General features: G+C 43.3%; 1 protein-coding gene across 5 annotated transcripts in view; it reads right to left on the reverse strand.

Annotated features, from left to right (window-relative positions):
* Window positions 1-2,166: 2,166 nt before the first annotated feature.
* The window catches only part of ARHGAP25 (Rho GTPase activating protein 25), an 86,656-nt gene continuing 70,380 nt past the window's right edge, over window positions 2,167-18,442 (reverse strand). For all 5 annotated transcript variants that reach the window (XM_017522093.2, XM_017522092.2, XM_017522091.2 and 2 more), the window contains 6 exons: window positions 15,848-15,980; window positions 12,851-12,924; window positions 11,146-11,267; window positions 9,814-10,010; window positions 5,985-6,514; window positions 2,167-3,050 (listed from right to left, as the gene is read on the reverse strand). In XM_017522093.2, the coding sequence (XP_017377582.1) occupies window positions 2,840-3,050; window positions 5,985-6,514; window positions 9,814-10,010; window positions 11,146-11,267; window positions 12,851-12,924; window positions 15,848-15,980 (1,267 nt within the window). In that variant the 3' untranslated portion in view covers window positions 2,167-2,839. The remainder of the gene's footprint in view (window positions 3,051-5,984; window positions 6,515-9,813; window positions 10,011-11,145; window positions 11,268-12,850; window positions 12,925-15,847; window positions 15,981-18,442) is intronic.

Genomic DNA, 18,442 nt, shown 5'->3' on the forward strand with positions numbered 1-18,442 from the left:
GGCTTGAGGCTCTGACAGAAAAGGAGTTTGGGAGGGAAGAGGGCAAGGGGTTTTCAAATGCACTTTGAAGACCTTTCTAGGTTCTTATCCCATGAGCAGAGAGGAGAGTGGGTAACTTAGAGGTAAGGGTGTGGCTGGGAAAAAGGCAGATTTGATAGAGCTCTGTCCATGGAAATATAGGTAGGAGCTGCAGAGTCCAATAGCATACCCGACACAGGTCAGTCTCCAGGTTTTGCCTTCTAGAACCTGGTCCTTTGGTCCAGATAAGGCCTGGAGCTACCCTGTCATGCGATCACATGCATGCCTTCTGAGGGCATTAAAACAGTGCCATCAGATCCCAGATCTTCTTTTCTGGCCCTCAGGGGCTCCCTCCTTCCTGCCTTTCCCAGCAGGATGAAGGGATTCATGTGACTCTTGGACCCATAAGGTCCCAGGGTCCTAGGAAAACCCTGTTTCTTGTGTTCTCCTTGTATGCAAGGTGGCACAGGAGCAACTAGTGGCAACTTAAGCGAGCCAGACTCTTCTCTTGATTGTGAAGAGGGACTGACACTTGCAGTGCTTCCAAGGCCAACAGCTGCTCTGTTTTCTCACAATACTGGTGGAAAAAAATAGAATGAGAGACACTGGCAAACCAGAAGGTAGTTGGGATCCAAAGGTTCCCACTCAGCCTGAGCTCTGGCTCCTGGACCCAGCAAGGCCCAATGACAGGGACCTCAAAACAGACTTGAGAACCTCCTCTTTGTACCTTCAGACAAATGTTTCCTTTGGAAATTGTGACAGCAGCCACTTCCTTGTTCAACTCTGTTTAAGCCCCCAAAGAGTCAGTGTGAGGAATCCGTGGGAGAACACAAGGATGTGTGCCTCGCAGAAATGCAGGCACTCACCAACATAAATCAGGTGGTCAGTAAGTGTTTCCATGTTTGCTATTCTGTAATTTAAAAACACTGAAAACTTAGGAAACCAAGTATTTTATTGCTTTTCTTATGAATATTCAGATTAATTTCCCCTCAATCTTCTGCAAGCAGGCCTAGACGGGAATGCTGTTAAGAGTCACCCTCCCTCTCCATCAATCTGGTCCTCAAAGGGGCTGTGGTGTTGGTGGAGCAGGGCCTGAGTAGCAGGACCAAGAAACACTGACGCTCCTGTCCACTTTCACTCTGTTGGTAATAAGTCATGCCCACAGGAAGGAAAGACTAACTAGAGTGAAGAAGAGAGAGAGAAAAAGGAATGACAGAGGAGGCCCATGTGCTGGGGAAGGCTAAACTCTCACTATGGTAACCATAGATTCCAAACCACTACTGAAGCCACAGGGCTTCAAGAGTTCAAGCACATTTGTGGGAGCAATAGGATGAATGATATGAATTTGGTACAGGTAATACTTGCTGGGGAACTGGGTCGGTGTTTCCAGAGCTGACAGCGCACTTGGGAACATCTATCAATCTTTGTTTTCATCTCATCATTATTCAAACTTGGGAACATCTATCAATCTTTGTTTTTATCTCATCATTATTCAGTTACTGTTCTGTGTTTTATAATATAAATGTGGAGTACTATAGCAGTACATGTATGTAATTTATAAATAAATAAATAAATATATTGGGGGATGTATGCTCAAACATTTTCTGTTGATGAGGTACCCAGTCAAAAGAGCTTGGAGACCATCTAATTAGAATGGTAACAACAAAAAAAAAGACTCAGCCAACCTACCTAGAGGTTTGGGGTCTGACCAGGGCCTCTGCCAGGCTGGCTTGATATAGAAGGGGAAGAATCAGCTGTCCATTGGGAAAGCCCCTCTCCCACCTATGGTCTAGTGCCTGCTGCCCCTTTAAAGGGTAAAATCACTTGCATTTTGGTGAAGTAGGAAAAAAGAAACTACTGTCATGACAATTACTATTTAAACCCACAACAAACCTATAAAGAGGTCATACCATAGTAGGAAGCCTTTGTTCCCAGGCCATCCATAGACAATTAAAAGGCAAGTAGGGACTAGATTACATCTTCTCATATAATTCCCACAATAATTTTGTGAAATACAGAAAAAAAAGGGGGCTCAGGAAGTACAGAAACACCTGTCCCTGAAAGACAAGTCAGGACTGAAATCCAGCCCATGCCCTGCTGACCAACCCATCTGCCCCAAGGAAGGGGTGTCTTTTGCTAATTCTCACAAAAGTGCTGTGTGGATTAGCAATAGCTTTGCTTTTTTTTTTTTTTTTTTTTCTGACATAATTTTCTCATCAATTTTGCTTTTATAAATACAGTTTGTTGCTTGTCCTGGTTTAGTCTAATAATAATAATAAGTTGGAGAATCCCTGGAGAATGGGCATCATGGTGGGATAGCCGAATGGGGTTCTGGCTTTAGCAGATGCAGCCCCCAACAACACAGCACTACATAGATGAGGAGTCAAAAGCTGAATGTCATTTTCTGCCCCTGTGTCTCAGAGATGCCCTGAGGCTGTCTGGCAAGGGAGCTGTTCCATACAAAAAACAAAGAATTAATCACACCTCAGCTCAGCCTGTGCTGCAGCCAGTCTGTTGCCTGGGTCCTGAGATGTGACCTGCTTCAAATGTCTTCGCTGGACATGGTCATGCCTGAGACCAGAGTGAAATAACATGATCCATTTGAACACAGCAATGGATGGTCAGAGATGTCCACACACATCTCTGCTCACCCTCCCCTTCCTGCAAACTCCATTCTTTTATTTATGGGGAAAGTTGATGTCTCCTTCAAAATGTCCTTTCCCTCTTAGAGAGTAATTTTGTTTCCCGTCATCAGGTAGCACTGAGACAGGAGTCAGAGTTGGGTCTCCCTCAGGCTGTTCTTGCAGTACTCTTGCGACCCTTAAGCCTCCTCGGTCTTGGGTTCCTCCACGGATTTGACAAATTCCTTGACTTCTTCTTCCAAGGCCTTGTTCCTCTTCTCCACATCTTCCCGGGAGCGCTCCACGTTGCGGAGGCTGATCTCTAAGGCTGCAAACTTCTTCTTTTCCTTCTCCAGTTCTTCATTGAGCCTCACCACCTTAGCCCAAACTTCATAATTCTCCTTCTCAAGGCTACAGGGAAGGGAAGAAAAGAATGACAGAATATGGCATTCATTCTAGGCTCTTCCTTCACCCTTGCTCACAACCTTCTGCTCATCTTCCTTTTCAAATCATAAGATCCTTATCCAACCTCTGATATGTCCCTCTTCCCACATGAAGACGTCCCAGGAAACCTGAATTCCCACAGCACTTCTGAGCCCCTACTTTGTCATTTAACATTATCTTGTGACATCTATTCTGCTTTTTTAAATGTCATTTTGTTTTGTATCTTCTACCAGGTAACAAAGTCTTTGAAAGAAGAGACCAGCTCTAATAGATCTATATATTCACTGCCACAGCACCTTGTTCAGTCCTGGAAGCCCCATCCATATTCCAGATTTCTCACACCGCTGTGCTCATGAGTGCCTCCTCATCCTGTGTCAATGGAGAGCATAGACTGGCACCCTCTCTTATTAAGGATTTCCTGAGGACCAAGATTTGGAGAAACAGAGGGACCTGCCCTTGGGGGAGCAGTGGTCCTGGCAGTCTCACCCTCATTTCTGAATTCCATGCCAGGTGAAAAATCTGTGGGATTCCTGCATTGCCAGGATTTTCATTGGTATTGGCCAAAATCCTAATATAGTGCCAGGTGCCCCCACTACCAGACTGTGCTGAATTGACCCTTAGGAATGAGTGTACATATGCCGATTGTGTGATTGAAAATTTGTTTCAGAATTTCATTCTGTAGAGTGTGCCTCCCTTTTCCCCCAGCGGCCTACCCATTTGTACAAGGGAGACTTGAGCCCCCATGTGAGCCCATAGCTTGGGTTCTATCTTCAAAGGCCTTGGCCTATTCTGTGGGTAAAAATCCATCTTCAGAACTTTGCCTACCCCCGCCTATCTCTTCTATTTTTTTTTTGAGACAGAGTCTCACTCTGTCACCAGGCACTAGGCTGGAGTGCAGTGGCACAATCTCAGCTCACTGCAACCTCCACCTCCTGGATTCAAGCAATTCTCCTGCCTCAGCCTCCCAAGTAGCTGGGACTACAGGCGCATGCCACCACGCCCAGCTAATTTTTGTATTTTCAGTAGAGACGTGGTTTCACCACGTTGGCCAGGATGGTCTCGATCTCTTGACCTCGTGATCCACCCCCCTCGGCCTCCCAAAGTGCTGGGATTACAGGCCTGAGCCACCACAGCCAGCCCTCTTCTTAAAGCTAAATTGGTCTCATTCCTTTGGCCCTCTCATTACAAACCTTTTTTCCTCCAAGTTTTCTGTACCCTTCTGGCTCTGGAAGAAATTCCATGTAAGGCATTGTGCTAGGCCCTGTCTGTGTAGGCTCAGAAGTCTGGGATGGGAGGCTTCCCCGACAGTTGGATTCAGAAGACTCTGTTCCATTCAGGAGGAGCAGCCACCTCTGTGGCAGCCAGTTCTTTTCCTACCTTGTTGAAGATATGCATGTCTTCAACGGGGCAGGAAACTGGCTGCCTCTGTGACAGCCAGTTCTTTTCCTAACCCGTTGAAGATACCCACTTTATTTTTCTCCACAGCACTTGCCATCATGTCTGAGTATCTTCAACAGGGTATCAGAGAAGTGTGAGACTTCTCTGGGACTGCTTTGATCCCTGCCACGATGTCACAGAAATCTTTAATTCTACAAAAGATTGGTTTCAGGTTCTTAGACAAACTACATTTTGCTTCTAGATGGCAGCTTTCTATGTGGAACAGTAAATGAGGGTTCACAGCAGCCTTCCCTTCAGATACCTGAATCTGCTGGACTAAGACATATCCATAAATCTAAGAGCCCACTAATTCACATTTCACTGCCTCATGACTAGTGCTGATATGGGCACAGCTAGATCAAGGTTTTCTTTCCTGAAAACAAATTTGCCGGCCAATCAGTAGTGTGAAAAAGATTTCAAGAAAATACTTTACCTACCCAGGAGAACAAATTGTGTGCATGGATCTTGGGAATTTGCATGTGACAGTGGCAACAGCTGCCTAACTGGCCTCCCATTTCTGTTTGCCCCCCTGCAGCTGGTGCTCAGTGGGAAGCCAGAGACCCGGTGAAGAATAAACCAGGTTGAAACCACCCAGAAACTTCTGTCTTACTCAGGCTTTCCAGTGGTTGACAAACCCCTGCTGCGTCCTGGCCTCCTGTACTTCTCCACCCTCATCTTCTTCTAATCATTCTCCCTAGCCCCAGGCAGCTTCCACTGTTCGTGGGTGGAACCATGGGGGCCTGCTCCTTTCTCACGGCCTCAGCACCAGCCATGATCATCTCCCATCTATGCACCTGAGTCACTCCTCATCTCCTTCAGGCCTTTACTTACCTGCTGCCTTTCTCAGGGAGGCCTTCCCTGATCCCCTTCCCTGACCAGAACTCATTTTACACTGGAACCCATTCCGTGAAATTTCCAACCTTCTGACCCACTTAATTTTTCTCCATAGCACTTGCCATCAGCTGACATAACATATATTTCATTATATATTTATATTGTCCATCTGTTCCCACTAGAAAAAAGTTCTGAAAGTACAGGGACTTTTGTCTCTTTCGTTCAGTGCTATTCCCTAGCAACAGGAATGTGTCTTGCACAGATGAGGGGCTTGAGGAATGTTTGCAGAATCAATTAATGACCTTAACATAAAAAAATTTTTTTTTAAGTTTCTTTAAATTAGTTAAAGCACGTTGATTCTTAAAGAACCACTCACTGTTTGGAAACTGTTGATTAGGCTACTTAAGCTAGATATTTACATTTCCCAAATCTAGCCTAAAGTTTAGAGTGTTCACCTATTTAGTCGTCTCATTGTTCCCTTTACTCTTTCTTTCCTAGGCCTGTTATAGACTACTGTCTTTCCAAAATGGCAGTTCTGTGATGTGACTTCTCTGGTGGATGAGAACAATCCCTCTTGTCTCTAAAGATGGAAGTCAAGTGCCACCCAGTGCCCCTCTGTCTGTGACTTACTTTTTAATCTGTTCCTCATACATTTGCTTCTGTGTTTCTATTTCCTTTTGTAAGTCCCGGACTGTCCTCTGCAAAGAATCAAGTTCCTCTTCTCCAGAGTTCTTTTTTCCAGGCCCAGTTTCAGAGTTTGGACTGGCAAGAGTATCTCCCTTGGAGTCACAGGCTTGGGAAGAGAGTGCATTGGCTTCCTCCCCAGGGGACCCTGGCAGGGAAGGGACGTTATCATAGGTAGAAGTCCGCTGGGAGTCAGAAAGTTGGCGCAAGTCTTGAGACATCGTTCTCCTGTGCCCTTCCCCTGCCTTTGCCTCTGAAGGTGACCAGAACTCATTTTTAAAGATCTCCATTTTGCTGCTGTTGGCACCTTGAAAAGCTGATGTCAAGAAACATTTCCGGTTAGGGAGTGTCTGAGTCCTTTTTCGAGACTGCATCTTCCAATCTCCTGGCTTCTCCCTGGGTGCTTTGCTGCTGTCCTCCAGAAACCCATCGCTCGGCTGCTGTCCGGTGGGACTGGTTGTGTCAGAGTCGCTTGTCTAGAAAAGAAATGGCCATGGATGTCACATGGGGTTTTCACCTCTGTGTGTCATGCTCCTAAGAAGGATTAGAGACCCCAAAACAAATGTTTCCTGGTAGCATACCGATGAAACTCTTAATATATCACATTAATTGGTTATCTGCATTGGCATTTTTTCCAAAACAATACTGAACTAAAGAAACCATGTTCTAGAGATGAAGTGCTCACCAAAATCAAGTGTTTGTGGTTAAAGAATCCTAAAGTGGGATCCTTGGGTAATCTTAGAATGGGTGGTCTTTGTAAATATGACTGAAAACCCAGAAGCCATAAAAGTTTGATAAATTTGACCTTTTGATTTCCATGACCTAAAAAATTAAAAAGAACAAAAATAAAACAAAGAAATAAATCACCGCATACCAAACTAAAAAAGCAAATAACTGGCAAAAAATATTTGCAATGCATATCAGACAACTGGTTACTCTCCTTAATAGATAAAGTTCATAAATATTGAGAAGAAAAAGATTAAAAACCAATATAATTATGGTCAAAGGACAAGATCAGGCAGCTCATGGTGGAAAAAATGAAACTGGCCCTTGTACCTAAGAAAAGATGTTCAGCTTCTCTCATAATACGAGAAACTCAAATTAAAATTAAAACTCCTGAAAGGCCAGTTCTCACTTATCACATGAGCAAACTCCCAAAATTTGACAACATGCTCTTCTGCTGGTCAAAGTGTAGGAAAACAGTTCTTTCATGCATTGCTTCTGGAAGTATAAAATGATACAAACTCCGATAATTTATTTTAAAATCACACAATCAAATCGATTTACTCTCTGACCCATCAAGCCCACTTCTGAAAATTTATGTGAGAAATACATCTACCTGAGTACAAAAGGAGGTCTGGTCAAGGTTATTTATTACAGCTTGATTTGTAGTCTAAAGAACTGAAAGGCTGGGTACAGTGGCTGATGCCTACAATCCCAGCACTTTGGGAGGCCGAGGAGGGTAGATTGCTTGAGCTCTGGAGTTCGAGGCCAGCCTGGGCAACATGGTGAAACCCTGTCTCTACAAAAAATACGCCAAAAATTTAGCTCAGCATGGTAGTATGCACCCATAGTCCCAGATACTTGGGAGGCTGAGGCCATAGAATCGCTTCAGCAGGAGGTCTAGGCTGCAGTGAGCTGTGATCACACCACTGCACTCCAGCTTAGGCGATAAAGTGAGACCTTGTCTCAAAAAAAAAAAGAACTGAAGGCAGTCTGTTTATCTATAGGGACTGGTACAACTACAGAATGGAACACTGTATACCTCCTGAAAAGATGAGGTCATATGAGGTAGTTATCTGGGTATTGACATGAAAAAGTCTCCAGGATACACTGCTAAGTACAAAGATACAAAGTTATATGTGAGAGTGTATGTGTGTGTATGTATGTGACTGTAGAGAGAGAGAGAGAATTATACTACATTTTGTGTAAAAAAGGAGGTAAATTACACTCATGTTTTCTTGTATTTTCAAAAATGAACAATGATGGATAAGAAACTATGAAGGCTAAATGAAGGCAATGAGGGTTGGGGTGGGTGAGAATATGGGAGGGAGTAGAACTTCTCAATGTATACTTTTTTCTATCTTTTTGATTATTTGAACCATGTGCATATATTATATATTTTTAAATGAAATCATTAAGAAAAAGGAGAGAGAATATGATACTTAAACATAAAATCAATTGCTTCTTAGCTCCTCTTGGCTAAGATCAAGTGAGACCTAAACATAAAATCAGACAATTGGGTTCGAGCCCCGCCTTTGACCTTGGTAGCCAATCATTTGCTTCAGAAACCCCACCTGGAGTTAGAAGCACCTGGGTCCTGAAGGAAGAACTGAATCTGAGCCCTCCTCTATAACAAGTTAGTGCTTCTATGTTGGGCCAGCTGCTCAGCCTCTCTGAGTTTCTGCTCCTCAATAACACAATACGAATGATAAATTCTGCCCTACAGTGTTATGTAATATGATGACTCTAGAAGTGAACAGTATAAATTTTCGAGCATAGTTCCTGCCCACAGAAATCAATAAACGGCAGAAATCTGTTAAATGAGTACAATAATGGCTATTCTCAAGGACTGTAGGATGATCTTGTTACATGAAGCATGAGCATTTTAAAATTTTATTTTAGTTTTAGAGTGTTAGTAAAATGCATTGCATCCAGAAATACCTACCCTAAGAAAAATCACAACCACTACTCATTACCTGCCTTTTTAAAAAATCTTCAGAGTTAACAGTACTGTAGGTAACTTGAATCATCTGATCAACTAGAAATCTTAACTCCATTTTTTTGGCCACACATAAAGATCAAGCTATTATATAAAGTTCACATGTTCTTTGTAAAAATATTTGTTCCTATAAATATATAAAAATATTTGACCTTTGTAAATGATTGCCCTCACATAGTCTACATTTCAGAGTCAGCAGAGCTTGTGGACACTGGGAACGTGAGTTTCAACCCTTCAGCACAAACGTGGGGGCTGACACGGCTGAGAAAGCTTATCGAGGAATGAGAAATATTACACAAACACATCACATACTCTGAGAAAGGAATCACGTTTCATGGGTTAGCAGGAAACCAGTTTTCTCTGGACGTTCACCCAGGATTTTCAACAATTCTCATAAAAACATTTACAATGTGGTATACATTTTTTCCATTGAATTTCTCTGGGTTTCATTTGAGTCTCTCTTTTAGAGTAGGCTTCAGTGAGGACTCTCATTGCTCAGTCACTGGGCAATTGGCACACTTGTCACTCACCCCCCTCAAGAATGCCAATAGAAACTAGATTTGGAGGACAGGCATGATGGCTCATGCCTATAATTCCAGCACTTTGGGAGGCTGAGACAGGCAGATCACAAGGTCAGGAGATCGAGACCATCCTGGCTAACGTGGTGAAACCCTGTTTCTACTATAAATACAAAAAATTAGCTGGATGTGGTGGTGTGTGCCTGTAGTCCCAACTACTCAGGAGGCTGAGGCAGGAGAGTCACTTGAACCTGGGAGGTAGAGGTTGCAGTGAGCCAAGATTGTGCCATTATACTCCAGCCTGGGTGACAGAGTGATACTCCATCTCAACAAAGAAAGAAAAAAAGAAAAAAGAAACTAGATTTGGAAAGAGGCCAGGCTTTCAAGGTATGTTCAGATGAGTCTGTATCAGTTGTGCCCACTGCCACTGCATCATCTAAAACTCCCCAAATTGCGACCCCAGAGCAGGCCTTACATGGAGTTGCCTGGACTAAAGGAAGAACCCAATGAAAGCAGACGGTTCTCTGCACCTTACCATGCTACTGAAGCTGTCTGTCCTAGAAATTCGGGGGTCTTCAGTGGCATCCCAGCCCACAGAGCTTCGGGCCACTGGAGCTTTCTTGGGGTCGTTTTTCTGGGCAGGGGGTGACAGCGGTACATCCTTGGACTTGGGGAAAAGGACTGCATGATCTCTGATCATCATAGTCATCACTCTTTGGATCTGAGGAGTCCCTGAAAGAAAGAAGAAAAAGATATGTAGAGTAGTATAGGAGGCAGGTAGTCAGTCCTCAAGGATCTTCACTTGTGGATGTCCCCAGACTCAGTTCTACAACTACATGGCCCAGAAGGGCTTCATTTTCCTTCTCAAAAGACCCTTTTTAATTGCTTGGAGTTGGAAATTATGTTGAAAGGGATGGAATAAAAGGATATGGGAGTAGAATGAAAGAGGGAGCTGTTTTAGAGGGAGCCAATAGTCCACTGGATTAGTTTTTGATCAGGAAAGTAGGCAATAAAACAGAAGAAAAATGAAAACAGCTTTCTCTCATGATGTGGTCCTCAATATGACATCTGGTTTCTTATGAGACACACAGCAAATATGTGCCAGGCTTACTGCCCCTGGCCCACATCCATGGCAGATATCAGTACTCTATGCCAGGACTTTTGTTCATTGAACCAAGACACAACCTCAGAAGCCTGCCCAGCACAGTTTCATAAGCAGCCTTTTTGTGAGCTGGCTTATAAAATAAAACCTGGCGGGGCATGGTGGCTCATGTCTGTAATCCCAGCACTTTGGGAGGCTGAGGCAGGAAGATCACTTCAGGTCAGGAGTTCGAGACTAGCCTGGCCAACATGGTGAAACCCTGCCTCTATTAAAATTACAAAGATTATCCACGTGTGGGGGTGTGTGCCTGTAGTCCCAACTACTCAGGAGGCTGAGGCAGGAGAATCACTTGAACCCAGGAGATGGAGGTTGCAGTGAGCTAAGGTCGCACCACTGCACTTCAGCCTCAGCAAGAGAATGAGGCTCCATCTCAGTAAATAAATAAATACAATGAAACCTGCTTGCTTGATCTGGCTAAGGGTGTTTAAAAGTAATGAAAGACTAAGAAATACTAGCTAGCTATTTTTGTGCTAGCCTACTGTACTCTAGGACCATTGGGCAAACGCTTGACCTGTCTTTTGTTGTGATCTGGAAAATGGACACAATTCCTGCCCTGCCTACCTCACAAAGCTACTGCATAATTCAGATGAGAAAGATAACCAGCTGAAAATGCTTGACAAACTTCAGAGCAGTGCACAAATATCAGGGCGAGTGCTGTATTTGTTACTTCCTGTGCACCTGCTTTCGTTACGGGACCAGCCATACCTCTCATGATCACAGCAGGGTCTTCAACCTTCGACCTGATGAGATTCACACCAATCACAGTAGCCAGGTTGTCCACGCTCATCTTATTAACAGCACAGTTCAGCTGTATTTCATGTAGGAACCTGGAGGCAGCCAAGAAATCCCATGGTAGAAAGCAGGAAGTAGCCAGGAAGAAGAACCATATGGTTCCAGTGAGAACTCCGGGATGTATCTCAATGCTTTCCTCCTAGTCTCAGGAATGAGACCAGCCTGCTCTGCCCACAAGAATTTTGACTCATCCTGAAAGATCCAAGACCAAGGAAGGAAGAGGAACCAGGAGGGTCCTGCCCAGCTGCTGAGATACGGTATTGGGGAGTTGGGAGGAATCACATAAGCAGGAGGTAAGAGCCATTTCAGGAGCTCAGAGTGGACTAGAAAAGGTGAAATGGACATCTGACCATATTCACGTCTTGCCTTGATAGGCTTATATCCCAGCTGCCAGCACCCATCCCACCAAAGTCTCCAAAGAGAAAAACTTTATTAGTAAGAATGTCTCAGGTCTGGGGAATCCATGGTGCCTCCTTGCTCTCATCCTCTGATTAGAGCACGAGCATTGCTAATTCTCAGCAGGTGCTCCATAACACTGAATTTTTACTAAAATTCTACCCCTTTGAGGAACAAAGCTCTTAGATTCACTGTAAAAATAGGGAATTTCTAAATACTCTAAGAACCATTTAAAAATTTATAGAATGAAGCAACAAAATTTCAAATACAGAGCTATTATTAAATAAATGGTGATGTGTCCAAAGAATGAAACATTATGAAATACTATAAAGTTATTTATAATCTAATTTTGTGACATATGGAAATGCTCATAGTTAAAAATTAAACCAAAAAAGCAGGATACAATCATATATATATATATATATGTATATATATACACACACACATACACATATATATACATACACATATATAAAAGATATATATGGTATAATTTTGATTTACTATAAAATACTGTTCCCCTACATTTATACTGAGGTATGAAAAGATCTATCATGAAGAGGAAACACCCAGAAGGAAAAACGCAAGTGTTAATAGTACTTATTGCTAGGTGAGGGGATTGTGGGTTCTTTTTATTTCTCATTTACCATTTGCTACATCTTCCTGGTTCCCAAGTCAAGCAAGTATGACTTTTATAATCTAGGAACTAGAACAAATTATTTAAAAAAAAAATAAAAGACATAATTCAGGTCTGTCTGGAATGAAGATCCTACTTCCCAGCCCAGCCAGATCTGGATCAATCCACAGCTAGAGTTGCCACAGGGATGATGCACGGCCGGTCTCCAGAAAGGGCTGAAGGACAATAACCAGTGTGACCCAGAATGAATGTCTCCCCGGCACTAAGCTATGGCTCACAGTCACGAAGATGGGAGATCATTCTGGAAACATTATAAGGATTCTGGGTTCTCTTGCATGTCCCAGGACCCTGGGAAGTGCTGAGGCAGGCCTAAAGCGGGGAGCATGTTCATTTTTTGGGTCAACCAGGTTTTCAGAATCCTTGAAATAATACAGGAAGCTACTTTAGTGTTATGTGAATGGAGCTGATATTCCAAAGTGCTGGACCAGAATCTCTGTGTTCACAGAGGTAGTCCCTCCTTTTCTAACTAGGAGCTTCTTTCTGATGGGGTTGAAAACCGTAGAGTTGATACCATGGGCCTCTCACCTGCAGATATAGCTCAGGAGACTATAGTTGTCACGAGGAAGGATGGAGAGCTGCTTCATCAACTCCTGCTGAGCCTGGGAAGAGATTTACACAAGCAAATCATTTACCAGTAAATGACCCTGCCCACGTGCCAGCAAGAAGACCCTGGAACAGAATTGCTATATCTGTGCAGAAACGACACTTTGGCAGTCATTCCTGTCCCTGTAGTTTTATGGATTAAAAAAAATGAAAATAGCTCTAAATTCTCATAAAATTTCAAAAAAAAGGTTCATAGATTTTGTCATGTGTGCTTTTTATTTATCTGTGATTATGCCACTGCACTCTACCCTTGACCCTGAGCTACTCTAAGGAAGGACTGTTTAACAACTCATACGATAATTGTTTGCTTAATGAATGCTTGAGAGGTAACAACTCAATAAAGAAAAAGACCATAATAAGATATCTCAGAATTACTTTAAGACTGGTGAGAAAAGGAGGATACTTCTGAGAAGGATTTCAAGCACTATGGCCTAGCTGAGACCTGCTGGGAGACAGACAGGCAGAAGATGCTGGAGGGTGGTGCAAGGTGACTGTTCACGCTCTGCAGTGGATGGCTGTGGATGTCAGGCAATGTCTACAAGGAATGCATGTGCCAGAGAGACGAGGGAAGGGAGCTTTTCTGTATTTTCAACCACAGTTGCCTACAGTGTCTGTAATCACCATATGCAACATGGTGCTTGTGAGAGTACACGATTCACTAGCTGAGTGTGGTGGTGGGCACCTATAATCCCAGCTACTCGGGAGGCTGAGGCAGGAGAATAGCTTGAAACCAGAAGGCGGAGGTTGCAGTGAACTGAGATCAAGCCACTGCACGCCAGCCTGGACGAAAAAGCAAAACTCCGACTCAAAAACAAAATAAAACAAAAAGAGGGTACACAATTCCCATGTGGCATGCAGGCACTCCTCAAACCTGAGCAGCTCTCCTGTAGAAAACACACCCTCCAGCCTTGTCGGCCCACAGGTGGCACCTCCTGTAGATGTAGACCTTCTTAGCGCAGCATCAGCTTCATGCTGAGATCCCTCCTTCAGCTGAGTCAAGTAAATTCTTTGCAAAGGTTGCTACACATTCACCCCTCCCAGCTGCCACCTCTGCCATGTTTTCGCCAGTGAGAAGGACCTTGGTCCCTGTGTGTAGACATGCATTGCCACAGAGGTGGAAATTCTCAAAGACGCTGAGATTGAGAAAAGCTGGGAGAAGCAGGTGTCAAGTGAGTGCGGGGGTGGGAATCTTATTGTCAGAACAGTATCTAGGTGCCTCCTTTACTTTCCCCAGAACCCAGGGATGAGACACCATCTGAAACATTTACCTTTTTAGCTGCCTTTTAAACCTTATTCCACACAATGTTATTACTTTCACAATGGTGAGCAGATATACCAGTATAAGTTAAGATTTTTCATATCCCCTTCTCCCTCCCCCAATAAAATTCATAAGTTATGCACAAAATATCACACCTCAGATTATGCAACCTAATTTTTGTTTGGAGAAGAGCCACAAAACCTGTATCAGGTTAGCCGTATCATGATTGTTCTCTTCCTTTCTTAATTTTGAAATATAAAGTCAGCTTTTCTTTTATGTCAGGACCTATTCAAATCATGATGCTCCCCGCACCATCTGTCAGGGATGGAAGTTCTTACAGCCGTGTTTTCTTACAAGGCTAGGGTGCTATTTCTTCATTCATTTTAAGTGAATATATTCTGTGGAGCAGACTATCTAATAAATTCTGAAGCATGGAAGATAATAAACCTCCCCTTATATTAAAAACATTTTTAAGCCACCCACCATTATCATATCCCTGGGACTCAAAGCAATCTAGGCATAGCTGATATTATGAAAATTATTTAAGTTTGTGATGTCCAATAGAGGAGTTATTTGCCACAGGTAGCTACTTAAATTTAACTAAATCAAAATTAAATAAAATTAGGAATTTGGCTTCTTCTCAGGTGTACTAGCCACATTTTAGATGCCCAAAAGCCATGTGTGGCTTGTGGTTACTATATTGAATGGTGCAGATATATATAAGTTCCATTACCATAGAAAGTTCTATTGGTCTAAGTAAATAAACTGAGTCTTATAAAAGATGCATAATTTGTCTAATGGCAAAATCAAAGTTAAATCTAGGTCTTCATTATAGATTTTTCTGTGCACCACTTTGCCAGAGAGGGCTTTTAACATAGTCATTGATATAAACCAACCTACTTAAAGAGGTTAAACCCTCATATCAACAGTGTGACATAAACTTCTTCTTGGATCACTTGAATTTGAAAATCTTGTTTAAAAATCATCAAGAATTGCTGTTGTTCGTTGGGTTTCATCAGTTTCCTTCGTTGGTTGGTTGGCTGGCTCATTATAGTAACATGACTATAGTGTGGTCATTGTTGACTATAAGGCTTTTCTAGAAATAATTTATTCAGGATCAGAAATCCTGCTGGTCAACTTGTACACTCTCACAAGCATGATGTTGCAGATGGTGATTACAGAACCTACAGGCAGCTGTGGCCGAAAAGAATGACAATCAAAAAAACTTCCCTGTCCTGCTTCTCCCTAGCACATGCATTCTTTGATCGACCACGCCTGACACTCACAGCTGCTGTAGAGCTTGAACTATGTGACCTCACACTTGCCTTCCAGCCTGTCCTTGTGTCCCAGCAAGTCTCAGCAGGGTCATAGTGCTTGAAACCCTCCTTTGATGTATCCTCCTTTTCTTACTACTTTTAATATGACCCAGTAGTATTTGATTATGGGCCGATTCTTTATTGGATTATTACATCTCATGAAGGCTGTGGTTTGCCAGTCACTATGATTGAGTTCATATGCCTTTTGTTGCTGAGGAAGTTTCATTTTGACTATCTTACCAAAAAGTATGGGCCCCTTGACCCACTGTTGCCTAGTGGAATCTTGTCCAGAAAACCAATCACTTGCTTCTAAAGCAGGACAACTAACTCTAAGAAGATGCAAACCTTTGCCTCATCTGCATTCGTGAGCTGCCCACAGAGCAGGAACCCTTCATACTGGCTCCAGGGAACCACGGGCTCTGGGAGGTCTCGGAGGTAGAGCTTTAACAGGGAAGCCACAGTGTGCACATCTGTGTCTCTGAAAGAAAATAAGCAACACTCTTTGAAACTCTTTGAAAAAAAAAACATTAGGATGTTCCTCACTTCCATCCTGGTGATTCAGTGACTAGAACCATAAATTACAAAGGGGAATTCTGCAGAGGAGTAGAGTCTGATAAAGAAGAATCAGAGCAAAACATTTTTGCTAATTCACCCTTCTGGAACAACAATCCCAAATACATTTTCCTCTGTCCCTTCCACCCAACTACCTCAAAGGTAAGTTCAAGGTCTACATTTTTACTAAACCTTCCTTAATGATTTTAGTCTTTATTGCATTCTTCTTTCTTCAACTTATTTAGCGCCTCACAGTTAGCATTGTCTAATTAGTCTATAATTTTGTATGTGTTAACTCTTTTATATCCTTGGTCCATTCATCTCTTTAATCTTCCAGAGTGCCTAAAATAGTGCTGAGATTCATTAATGCAATCAATCAATAAGCATTGAGAAAACCTGCCAGGTGCAAGATACTTGTCACACACTGGGATTTCAGTAACCAATCCAAGGGACACGCAGGAGCCCTGACCCCATTGAGCCACAGAGCTATGGGGACTCGAGCATTACAATACTGTGTGGCTAATGCTATGTTATGGGAAGCCCAGGATTCAGTATCCTATGGAAGCATGGAAAAAGAACACCCAAGGCAGAGATGGGAACACATAAGTGACTTCTCAGATGAAAGAGCACCTGAAATGAGCTCTGAAAAGTGGTAAGGGGTTAGGGCATGAGGCAGGCAGCATGTGTGTCAGCCTGGAACATGAGGAGAGGAGGCCTCACCATGGGCCTGATTGACTGAAAGAAGCACTGCTCTTCAGTTCAGCTTCTCCATCTATAGGAGGACTTCACAAGTACAGGCCAGGAGCCAGATCTGTCCCACTGCCTCTACTTGTACAGCCTGTCAACGAATAATGATCTTTACATTTTTTAATAGCTGACGGGAAAATCACAAGAAGAAGAGTGTTTCCTGATGTAAAAATTATAAGACATTCAGATGTCAGCATCTGTAAGTAAAATTACGGAAGAACACCACCACGTTTGTTCATTTATGTGCTAAGCAGAGTATCGTGGTTGCAGTAGAGACCATCTGGCATGCAAAGCCTAAATATTTAATATGTGGCCCATTAAGAACAGTTTGCTGACCCTGGCTTACAAGGCAATTGCATTGATTCTGCAATGCTACAAGAGAAAATAAGATTCACTACCATATTCCTGAAGCTGAAGAAATGTTTATTTCATATTTATAAAACCTGTCATTCTTAGGCGGCAGCCCTGGTAGCGTCATGAAAAGGATGTGATAGGAGGTGCAGAGCAACCTGGGAATCTCCTTGATTTCAGTGATGAGAAATATAGAATAGGGCGGAGGACATGCCTCCTGGTCCTAGGAGGGAAGGGAGGGGTGGACAAGAGGAGGAGAAGGGAAGCATCTGAGGCAGCAGAAACAAGAACACTGGGCCTAGATTGTAAAGCTCTGTCTTGGCGCTTTGTGTGCATTTGGCTTTGGTTTTGACAGCCACTTGTTGGAGCTGTCTTCTGAAAAGGCTCCCCCTTTGCAGCCTGTGAACTTTACCTGAATAGGAAAACACAGGCTGGCACAGAGCTCACTCTATGCTCTGTGGCTGCCCTCAGGAAATCTGGGATGAGAACCATTTATTTAACATGAGGATTCTGGAAAATCCTTCCCCGCTGAGTCACTGCCTAAAAATACCCAAGGCAAAGCCAGACTAGGAAAAGTACTCTTGTCAAAATACGTTAGGAGAAATTCCCGAGAAGTGGCAGAAAGACAGTCAGCTGACAATTTGCAGGAGCAGAATCCTCCCAAAGTCCAAAAGTTGCATCCCGCAAAAGTCCCTACACTGCAGTCCACCCGCTTGTCTCTAACAGCATCCTGAGACTCCCATTTGATTGGGGCCTCTCCTTCACACACTCTATCCACTCAGCCTTCCAAATCTCTTCAATTCTATTATCCTGAAGTGAGGCTGATCCCTGTAATTCCCTCCTCTCCTTTCACTACCCTATGCCTCTAGTATTCTATGCTTTGTCCACTACAGGGCACAGCTCTCAACACTGAAACACGCCAATGGAATGAGTGAAGAAAACAGAGTTTGAAATGGAAAAAACAGTGTAAATGATTAAGTCAAGAAACTGGATCCTGGCTGGGAGCAGTGGCTCATGGCTGTAGTCCCAGCACTTTGGGAGGCTGAGGCGGGTAGATCACTTGAGGTCAGGAGCTTGAGACTAGCCTGGCCAACATTGCAAATCCCCATATCTACTAAAAATACAAAAATTACCTGGGCGTGGTGGCAGGTGCCTGTAATCCCAGCTACTCAGGAGGCTGAGGCAGGAGAATCATTTGAACCCCAAGGCAGAGGCTGCAGTGAGCCGAGATTGCACCACTGCCCTCCAGCCTAGGTGACTGACAGAGTGAGACCCCATCTCAAAAAAAAA

Source organism: Cebus imitator, unplaced genomic scaffold, assembly GCF_001604975.1.
Source record: "Cebus imitator isolate Cc_AM_T3 unplaced genomic scaffold, Cebus_imitator-1.0 Scaffold23, whole genome shotgun sequence".
Taxonomy (NCBI): Eukaryota; Metazoa; Chordata; class Mammalia; order Primates; family Cebidae; genus Cebus; species Cebus imitator.